Genomic DNA, 11,092 nt, shown 5'->3' with positions numbered 1-11,092 from the left:
TTTTCAACACAAGGTGGCGACACACCGAGCACTAATCAGAGCCAGATGGCTCGTGCAAGGCAAGCCGCTCACAGACAGACGTTTTGTAAGCGTGCGCTGAGAGCGCGAAAGAAGGCAGTGGGACTCCGGCGGTCAGAGAGAGAAGGAGACAGGGAAAGAGAGAGAACTTCGTGCTTTCTTCTACACACAGTCACAGGATAAAGGACGAGTGCTTAGACAGTTCTTATAGACATTTTTGTGTGTCTTCTTTTTAATTCAACGTTTGCACGTGAGCTTATGGTTGTAGTGGATGTAAAGGAACTAGAATAGAATCGGAGGAATGGATCCAGATCGGGCAACATTGACCCACGGTCTTCCGAGATGTCAGCTCCACATTATCCGAACCATTGTGCTACTCCTGGCTGTCCTAGAGATGACTTCGACCCGTAAGAATGTGACTTTTTATTACAGTGTCGTATTATCTGAAACACACGCAACTTTTACTGGCATGCATTTTCATATTTGATGCCATTCATATGGTGATATAAAGGCTATTGGTCACTAGCCTTTAGCCTATCGATTTATCGATTGACGTGTCTCTCTGCAAAATGTTTCCTTTCCTCTTTTTATTTGTGTTTTTTTCGTTAATTAAATTACAGATGGTTACATGGACATTAAATTCGTTGTTTTCTTGGGCTTCAAAATAGCCTTCTTGGTTGCACAAACGTGCTATTATTAACTTATTAGGCTACATTGTTATTACCATACCTTATCTTAGCTCTTGTGTAAAATATCTGCGGAAGGCCCTACATAATATCTTCATTGATCAAGTATTGTTCACCGCCAAGTCTTTAATAATTAATATTTTAAACAAAGCCAATTTAAACATTGATTTATAATCTCCAGTGTATTGAAATACAAAGGGGCTCTTCTTCTCTAGTCATGATGAAGAGGATAACTATCTCAGTCCCAGCTGGAGGTCCATTGTGAGTGTCGCTCCATTTGTGATTTAAAGCAAACTCAGCAATACAATACTGACTGATGCTGAGAGTAATGAAGTTCTTCGAAAGGGAAGAAAACGTCTTTGTTGGAACAGACTTACTCCATCAGAAATGTAAGGCTAATCACTGTAGTCAAATAACAAACAGTAGCCTAGCTAGACTTGTCGTGTGTCTAAAAGTATTGTCTTGCAAAGTTGTCTTCTACAATCTCTATAGGCCTAGTACCTTGTCCTGCATACACTGGCAGTGAGGAAGTTAATATATCATGTTGTTTACATTTCTGTCACAACAGTTGTGATTTCAGGGACATAAAGTGACTTTATGGCTGATAATATCCTTTCACTAAGTCATCACAAAGCCAAACAATCATTCTCCTCCCCACACTTAACCTGTGAAAGGTTATAAACATCCTGTGACTGTATATAACCTTTATAACAGCTGTCTATCGGAGGCAGGTGCCCAGATTGTGCTGTGCCATTGTGTCAAGTAGATTCCATTAGGGCTGGGAATTGCCAGGGACCTCACGATATGATACTATCACAATACTTAGGTGCCGATACGATATGCATTGCGATTCTCACGATCCTCATGATTCTATATGTGTTGCTATTCAATACTGTTATTTTATTGTGATTCGATGTTCCAAACATATTGCTCACCATATGTCTGCTGCAAAGGGACAAGAGAGAGCCATGAGAAAAATAGTTTTGATCAGTCATGGAAATAAAAGTGCTGAAAACAAATTGGCTCCCTATTTAAATAGAAGATGGAGGACAAACTACGAAGGAAAAATACTGGCGTTTTGGTGCAGGTACAGCCTATTAGCGCAAAAATAATATTGCACAATTTTAGAGGCCCTCCTCTTGGCCACAGATTTAGCTGTTTAAAGCTAATTTCCTGCAATACTACATATTTTGACATGGGGTGGGGAGAAAATTGTACAGTTTTAAAGCTAGTTTCCTGCAATTCTACAAATGTTGACATGGGGAGGGGAGAAAATTGTACAGTTTTAAAGCTAGTTTCCTGCCATTCTACAAATTTTGACATGGGGAGGGGAGAAAATTGTACAGTTTTAAAGCTAGTTTCCTGCAATTCTACAAATGTTGACATGGGGAGGGGAGAACATTGTACAGTTTTAAAGCTAGTTTCCTGCAATTCTACACATTTTTATCATGAGGCTGAGATAGAACATTTAAGTTTTAAAGCTACTTTCCTAAAATTCTACACATTTTGCCATGGGGCTGAGAGAAAATGTGCAGTTTTAAAGCTAATTTCCTGCAATTCTATACATTTTGCCATGGCTTATGCCTTGTTCTTATGCCATCTGAGTGACTCAAATATTATAACAAAATCATTTGGAATTTTAGATTCTCCTTGACTGTCTAGTTTTTATTTTGGTGGTTGTTATTCTCAAAGATGATCTTATGAATATATTTTTCCATAATCTTTTCTAAATACTTTATATCAGGTTTTAGTCATTTAAGTTTACACTGAAAACGTTTTACCATCCCATTTATAATCATATTTTTTTGATTGGCGGCAACGATTTAGCAGCGGCGGCCCGTCGCTGCTAAATTAATATAGAGGAAACACTTCGATACGATACAATATATCGTCAAAAATAATATCCGATATGTAACTGTATTGATATTTTTCCCCTCATCACTAGTTTCCACAGTTTAAAAGTTTGGAAGAGAGGTGCTGTCTTTGGACATATATTTCCAATTTTGGTTTGCCCTCTTGTGAATCGAATAGGAATTTAATTTGTTAACCAGTTTGTCTATGTGTTATTAATTGCCTGCTAGAGGATGTGTCTAGGTTTGTTTGGATTACACCAGTCCTACCTATTGGATTGGTATATTATTTGCAATGATTGGAGGAGGCAGTGCTTTCTAAGGCCATATTTTGACATGCCACTCTCTCTTAGACTAGTGTAGGGAGCCAGGAATGGTAATCCAAGATACTTGACTAGATGCGTTCATCAAATAGGATTTTATGATAGAACAGGAAAAGGGGAGGGGGGGGGGGAATCAACCCCTCGTAACCATTTCATATCTTCACTTCTCCAGCAGACTGGAAAAGAGGAGTGGAAAGAAACACATTCTGAATCTGCCATGATACAGAGTCTCTTACAAGTCATAACAGTCAGAGGGCTATCAATCATTTGGGTGGAACTGCCTCGGGTACAGATTTCAACAAGACAGACTGTTGACACTAAAGGCACTTTGCCTCTGAAAAAACTCACACAGCCTGGAGGGCCTGCACTGCAGTCTCTGTCTCTCTCAGGGAGACTCCTGTCCTCTTCCTCAGCTCTGATAGCTGAGCTCTTAGCCCCTTCTTCTCTCTCTCCTCCTAATGCATGGTACAGTAACTCAGCCATCCATTGCTGCATCTTTAAAAGCATTCTCAGACGTTCAGGAATGTGAAGGAACTACAGTTGAAGTCGGAAGTTTACATACACCTTAGCCAAATATATTTAAACTCAGTTTTTCACAATTCCTGACATTTAATCCTAGTAAAAATTCCCTGTCTTAGGTCAGTTAGGATCACCACTTTATTTTAAGAATGTGAAATGTCAGAATAATAGTAGAGAGAATTATTTATTTCAGCTTTTATTTCTTTCATCACATTCCCAGTGGGTCAGAAGTTTACATACACTCAATTAGTATTTGGTAGTATTGCCTTTAAATTGTTTAACTTGGGTCAAACGTTTCGGGTAGCCTTCCACAAGCTTCCCACAATAAGTTGGGTGAATTTTGGCCAATTCCTCCTGACAGAGCTGGTGTAACTGAGTCAGGTTTGTAGGCCTCCTTGCTCGCACACGCTTTTTCAGTTCTGCCCACAAATGTTCTATAGGATTGAGGTCAGGGCTTTGTGATGGCCACTCCAATACCTTGACTATGTTGTCCTTAAGACATTTTGCCACAACTTTGGAAGTATGCTTGGGGTCATTGTCCATTTGGAAGACCCATTTGCGACCAAGCTTTAACTTCCTGACTGATGTCTTGAGATGTTGCTTCAATATATCCACATAATTTTCCTTCCTCATGATGCCATCTATTTTGTGAAGTGCACCAGTCCCTCCTGCAGCAAAGCACCCCCACAGCATGATGCTGCCACCCCCATGCTTCACAGTTGGGATGGTGTTCTTCGGCTTGCAAGCATCCCCCTTTTTCCTCCAAACATAACGATGGTCATTATGGCCAAACAGTTCTATTTTTGTTTCATCAGACCAGATGACTTTTCACCAAAAAGTACGATCTTTGTCCCCATATGCAGTTGCAAACCGTAGTCTGGCTTTTTTATGGCGGTTTTGGAGCAGTGGCTTCTTCCTTGCTGAGCGGCCTTTCAGGTTATGTCGATATAGGACTCGTTTTACTGTGGATATAGATACTTTTGTATCTGTTTCCTCCAGCATCTTCACAAGGGCCTTTGCTGTTGTTCTGAGATTGATTTGCACTTTTCGCACTTAAGTACGTTCATCTCTAGGAGACAGAACGCGTCTCCTTCCTGAGCGGTATGACGGCTGCGTTGTCCCATGGTGTTTATACTTGCATACTATTGTTTGTACAGATGAACGTGGTACCTTCAGGCGTTTGGAAATTGCTCCCAAGGATGAACAAGACTTGTGGAGGTCTACAATTTATTTTCTGAGGTCTTGGTTGATTTCTTTTGATTTTCCCATAATGTCAAGCAAAGAGGCACTGAGTTTGAAGGTAGGCCTTGAAATACATCCACAGGTACACCTCCAATTGACTCAAATGATGTCAATTAGCCTTTCAGAAGCTTCTAAAGCCAAGACATCATTTTCTGGAATTTTCCAAGCTGTTTAAAGGCACCGTCAACTTAGTGTATGTAAACTTCTGACCCACTGGAATTGTGATACAATGAATTATAAGTTAAATAATCTGTCTGTAAACAATTGTTGGAAAAATTACTTGTGTCATGCACAAAGTAGATGTCCTAACCGACTTGCCAAAACTATAGTTTGTTAACAAGAAATTTGTGGAGTGGTTGAAAAACAAGTTTTAATGACTCCAACCTAAGTGTATGTAAATTCCGACTTCAACTGTATATGTATGAAACAGATGTAGTGGATGTAGTGTGTGTGTGTGTTTGTGTGTGTGTGCCTTCACCGGCATGTGTGTGTGTGTTTTGTGACAGTTTGGGTCCAGTGTGAAGCATCTGGAAAGAAAAGAAAGTGTCACGTTCGTTTAATGACGGGTCAGACCAAGGCGCAGCGTGATATACGTACATGTTTATTTACACTGAATAAACACATGACAAAACACCAAACAAACGAAACGTGAAGTCCTAAGGTTGTACATACAACAAACCTTACCCGGAACAAGATCCCACAACTAAATGGTGCCAATAGGCTGCCTAAGTATGATCCCCAATCAGAGACAACGAGCGACAGCTGCCTCTGATTGGGAACCACACCGGCCAACATAGAACTAAACATACTAGATCCCACATAGAAAATACTACATAACAAAGAATATACACACCCTGACTCCACATATACGAGTCCCCTGAGTCAGGGCGTGACAGTAAGTCACACACCTTCTATTAATCAGTCCTCAGTCATAAATCATACACTCCTCCGCTGGTCCCTCGTTACTTTCAAACAACGGTGTGTAAACCATGTCATGCATTAGCAATTACCTACTTACCTTTTGTTATTAACATCATATGTTTGCCAAGTTTATATGGCCGAATTGCTCAACACACACAAGGTTTTGAAGATGATGTCTTGTCTTGGCTAATTGTTTAAGTGATGGTTACTTACAGTAATTGATGGTTATACAATTCTTACTCAGTTATTATTTTGTGCAGTGTTACATAAAACTGACGGATGGGATGACCAGATATGAGAAACAGAAATATGAACTTGAATGCACTATCAGGCATCCATTTTGTATTACATTGGTTTACCCTCAGTCTCTCCCCACTGGGCACACACTGGTTGAATCAACATTGTTTCCACATCATTTCAATGAAATTACGTTGAACCAACGTGGAATAGACGTTTAATTGATGTCTGTGCCCAGTGGGTCTCAAGTTGTGGTTGTTGTGTGTTTGAGTTTGTAGTGTAGCAACTGGCAGCAGTAGTAGAGCTACTGATTACTGTCATTACTGACTTTCATTTGTGTTTCCCAGCGCAGACTAACATCATTAAAGACTGTAAAGAAAAGTAGATCACAAGTGTTTCCTATCGATCTTCGTGTGGCACTTTATTTCCATAGACTGGCAACCAGGCATGTTAGGCTACTACTGAAAATACTATCCAGTAGCCTAATTTAGTTAAGGAAAATAACATAGTTGTGGGTGGTTTTAATCCCAAATCTTTGTAAAATGTGGCTGGTTTTGCAATATGACCCAGAGGTTTGTTTCTTAGATATTAGATTGTGATGAATAGGTTCTGTAGTTTTACTGTAATTTACTCATTCTTACAACCACATGATATTTAATCTAAAAGCCTTCTGAGAAACAACCCCCCCAGAAAGCTAAGACAAGTGTTTTTCTGGTTGGGAGTCTTGACTCTTGGGAGACTATGATTCATTGAGGCTAAACATTGTTCACTCTCATGTCATATCCTCATTTGGTCTCTGCTCTCTCTGTGCGAGAGAGAGGGTTTGATAAAGTTTCTCCACTGCAAACTGAAGCCAAGCATGGAAACCCCTTTCCTGCAATTACTGTCTGACTGCACTGCACAGTGGAGGTAAGGGCATGGAAGAGAGAAAATCTCCTCTGGAAATCTAAGGACTCAAAGAGCGGTTGGCTTTTTGCTGTAGATAAGAAACATCCTCTTTGACATACACATTCTTTTGAGCTTTAGTGGAGCTAAGGGCCTAACTTCCTTTACTTAGTGTCAACAATTAGCCTAAATAATCAGTTGTTTAATAGCAGAATGACACTAATTATTTAAGTAAAATGTGCTGTTATTAGATATGCTTCAATGCACCTTGTGGGTGGTGGAGGTTATGCACTAATGTAGGCATTAGGAAATGCCTGTCACGGTTTCGGCCGAGGCTGCCTCTCTTCCTTGCTCGGGCAGGCTTCGGCGTTCGTCGTCTCCGGAATACTAGCTGCCACCGTTGTATGTTTCTATGTTCGTTTGGTCTGGTCTGGTATTGTACACCTGTTATCGTTTAGTGTCATTAGTGTCCTATAAGTTCTCGTTGTGTTTGTCAAGTGTTGTGTGTGATTGTTTTCACTGTCGTGCGTTTTGCTAGTACGTATACATGTTTGCTCGGTTGAGCTGTTCTCCATTGTGTTGGAGTGTTTTGTCGCACCTGTTTAGTGCGCCCGTTTTGTTTTCGCCTGCGTGCGGAGTTCTCGCCTCAGGGCATTTATTCGTGCTTGTGTTTGTGCATCCACTAAAGTCTTTTGGACTTACTTTCTGCGTCCTGCGCCTGATTCCACCACCACACCCACCTACAGCAACACTGACAATGCCATTGTAGTAAAAAGACAGTATCAGTATCGTCGGGAAGAGAGGACCAAGGCGCAGCGTTGAAGGTGAACATACTTATTTATTAAATAATTACACGAACAAAACAACAACTCAATACGTGACGTCCAAAGGTACAAACCTACACAGGAACAAGATCCCACAAACACTGTGGAAAAACAGACTGTTTAAATATGGTTCCCAATCAGAGACAACCAGCAACAGCTGACACTCGTTGCCTCTGATTGAGAACCACTCTGGCCAACATAGAAACACAATAACTAGAACTACACCCTAGAAACACAAAACTAGAACAACACAAAGAACACTCACACCCTGGCTCAACATACAAGCGCCCCCAGAGCCAGGGCGTGACAGACAGATACATTTCGACTTCTCAAATGGCCATTTTCCTCACTTAGTAGCGTTTATCCAAGTTAATACGTGGGGACCATGCTACATTTCATTTCACAGGAGCAGGAATGAAAGATGGCTTTTTAAATTCAGCTGTAAAAGTGTCAGTGTAAATCTCTCAAACCCGTTTGCATTGCGGTAAGGACTTAAGGAACCCCATTGTATGCAGACTGTTAAATCTCTCGTCGCCCACAAATAGGCCTTTGTACATTGCCACGCTGTCTTAGAGCTGATAAATACCCAACCTTAACAGTCTTCTCAACCAAAGATTAATATAAAATTAAAATTAAATTAAAAAATGCTACTTATCAGTCAACTGAGGATAATTTTTTGTTGCCTGTTCCGTCCTCAAGTTCCCCCTCCCCCCTCTGTCCTAAGATGTGACAGGCAGTGTCAAATATCTCACCATGAAGAAGGGCTTTCATTCAGAATTTCTTACAGCATCATGTCCATCTTGGAACATTTCACTCATAAATGCTTCCCCAGAGCAGAGGAGAGCAGAGCAGAGCAGAGCAGAGGAGAGGAGAGCAGAGGAGAGGAGAGCAAAGGAGAGCAGAGGAGAAGAGAGCAGAGCAGAGGAGAGGAGAGGAGACGAGAGCAGAGGAAAGCAGAGGAGAGGAGAGAAGAGCAGAGGAGAGCAGAAGAGAGCAGAGGAGAGCAAAGGAGAGGAGAGGAGAGGAGAGGAGAGGAGAGGAGAGGAGAGGAGAGGAGAGGAGAGGAGAGGAGAGGAGAGGAGAGGAGAGGAGAGGAGAGGAGAGCAGAGAAGAGAAGAGAAGAGAAGACGAGACGAGACGAGACGAGACGAGAGCGAAGGAGATGAGAGGAGTGCAGAGGAGAGCAGAGGAGAGGAGAGCGAAGGAGATGAGAGGAGTGCAGAGGAGAGCAGAGGAAAGTAGAGAAGAGGAGAGTGAAGAAGAGGAGAGCAGAGGAGAGGAGAGCGGAGAGCGGCAGAGGAAAGTAGAGGAGAGGAGAGGAGAGGAGAGAGAGGAGATGAGGAGAGGAGAGCAGAGTAGAAGATAGCAGAGGAGAGTAGAGGAGAGAAAAGCAGAGGAGAGCAGGGGAGAGGAGAGCAGAGGAGAGGAGAGGAGAGGAGAGGAGAGGAGAGGAGAGGAGAGGAGAGGAGAGGAGAGGAGAGGAGAGGAGAGGAGAGCAGAGCAGAAGAGAGGAGAGGAGCAGAGGAGAGGAGAGCAAAGGAGATCAGAGGAGAGGAGAGGAGAGGAGAGGAGAGGAGAGGAGAGGAGAGGAGAGGAGAGGAGAGGAGAGGAGAGGAGAGGAGAGCGGAGGGGAGGGGAGGGGAGGGGAGGAGAGGAGAGGAGAGCAGAAGAGAGCAGAGGAGAGGAGCAGAGGAGAGGAGAGGAGCAGAGGAGAGGAGAGGAGAGCAAAGGAGATCAGAGGAGAGGAGAGGAGAGGAGAGGAGAGGAGAGGAGAGGAGAGGAGAGGGGAGCGGAGGGGAGGGGAGGGGAGAGGAGAGACAGAGGAGAGGAGAGACAGAGGAGAGGAGAGCAGAGGAGAGACAGAGGAGAGGAGAGGAGAGACAGAGGAGAGGAGAGCATTGGAGATGAGATGCAGAGCAGAGGAGAGGAGAGGAGAGGAGAGGAGAGCAGATGAGAGGAGAGCAGAGGAGAGGAGAGGAGAGCAGAAGAGAGCAGAGAGCAGCAGTGGTGGTGACTGGTGATTGGGCTAATGTTGAACCACACGTTGGCTTTGGCTGGCTGGCTGGTTGGTTGGTTGGCTGGCTCATACAGTGAGGCAGAAAATTATTTGATCCCCTGCTGATTTTGTACGTTTTCCCACTGACAAAGAAATGATCAGTCTATAATTTTAATGGTAGGTTTATTTGAACAGTGAGAGACAGAATAACAACAACAAAATCCAGAAAAACGCATGTCAAACATGTTATAAATTGATTAGCATTTTAATGATGGAAATAAGTATTTGACCTCCTCTCAATCAGAAAACATTCTGGCTCCCAGGTGTCTTTTATACAGGTAATGAGCTGAGATTAGGAGCACACTTTTAAAGTGAGTGCTCCTAATCTCAGTTTGTTACCTGTATAAAAGACACCTGTCCACAGAAGCAATCAATCAATCAGATTCCAAACTCTCCACCATGGCCAAGACCAAAGAGCTCTCCAAGGATGTCAGGGACAAGATTGTAGACCTACACAAGGCTGGAATGGGCTACAAGACCATCGCCAAGCAGCTTGGTGAGAAGGTGACAACAGTTGGTGCGATTATTTGCAAATTGAAGAAACACAAATAACTGTCAATCTCCCTCGGCCTGGGGCTCCCATGCAAGATCTCACCTCGTGGAGTTGCAATGATAATAATAATAGTAATATGCCATTTCGCAGACGCTTTAATCCAAAGCGATTTACAGTCATGTGTGCATACATTTTTACGTATGGGTGGTCCCGGGGATCATGAGAACGGTGAGGAATCTGCCCAGAACTACACGTGAGGATCTTGTCAATGATCTCAAGGCAGCTGGGACCATAGTCACCAAGAAAACAATTGGTAACACACTACGCCGTGAAGGACTGAAATCCTGCAGCGCCTGCAAGGTCCCCCTGCTCAAGAAAGCACATATACAGGCCCGTCTGAAGTTTGCCAATGAACATCTGAATGATTCAGAGGAGAACTGGGTGAAAGTGTTGTGGTCAGATGAGACCAAAATGGAGCTCTTTGGCATCAACTCAACTCGCCGTGTTTGGAGGAGGAGGAATGATGCCTATGACCCCAAGAACACCATCCCACCGTCAAACATGGAGGTGGAAACAGGACAGGACAACTTCACCGCATCAAAGGGACGATGGACGGGGCCATGTACCGTCAAATCTTGGATGAGAACCTCCTTCCCTCAGCCAGGGCATTGAAAATGGTCGTGGATGGGTATTCCAGCATGACAATGACCCAAAACACACGGCCAAGGCAACAAAGGAGTGGCTCAAGAAGAAGCACATTAAGGTCCTGGAGTGGCCTAGCCAGTCTCCAGACCTTAATCCCATAGAAAATCTGTGGAGGGAGCTGAAGGTTCGAGTTGCCAAACGTCAGCCTCGAAACCTTAATGACTTGGAGAAGATCTGCAAAGAGTAGTGGGACAAAATCCCTCCTGAGATGTGTGCAAACCAGGTGGCCAACTACAAGAAACGTCTGACCTCTGTAATTGCAACAAGGGTTTTGCCATGTCAAATACTTATTTCCCTCATTAAAATGCAAATAAATGTATAACATTTTTGACA

The 11,092-nt window shown here is 43.0% G+C and overlaps 1 protein-coding gene across 2 annotated transcripts in view; it reads left to right on the top strand.

Annotated features, from left to right (window-relative positions):
* Window positions 1-319: 319 nt before the first annotated feature.
* ror1 (receptor tyrosine kinase-like orphan receptor 1) overlaps window positions 320-11,092 on the top strand; it is a gene marked incomplete at both ends in the record, with an annotated part of 226,718 nt that continues 215,945 nt past the window's right edge. Inside the window, one exon of one of the 2 annotated variants that reach the window (XM_084163580.1) lies at window positions 320-425. In XM_084163580.1, the coding sequence (XP_084019706.1) occupies window positions 320-425 (106 nt within the window). Of the gene's footprint in view, window positions 434-11,092 lie in introns of both variants that reach the window. The other variant, XM_084163581.1, reaches the window with a different exon arrangement.

This window comes from Coregonus lavaretus, assembly GCF_964263955.1.
Source record: "Coregonus lavaretus genome assembly, chromosome: 6".
Taxonomy (NCBI): Eukaryota; Metazoa; Chordata; class Actinopteri; order Salmoniformes; family Salmonidae; genus Coregonus; species Coregonus lavaretus.
This window is presented reverse-complemented; position numbering and strand designations above follow the sequence as displayed.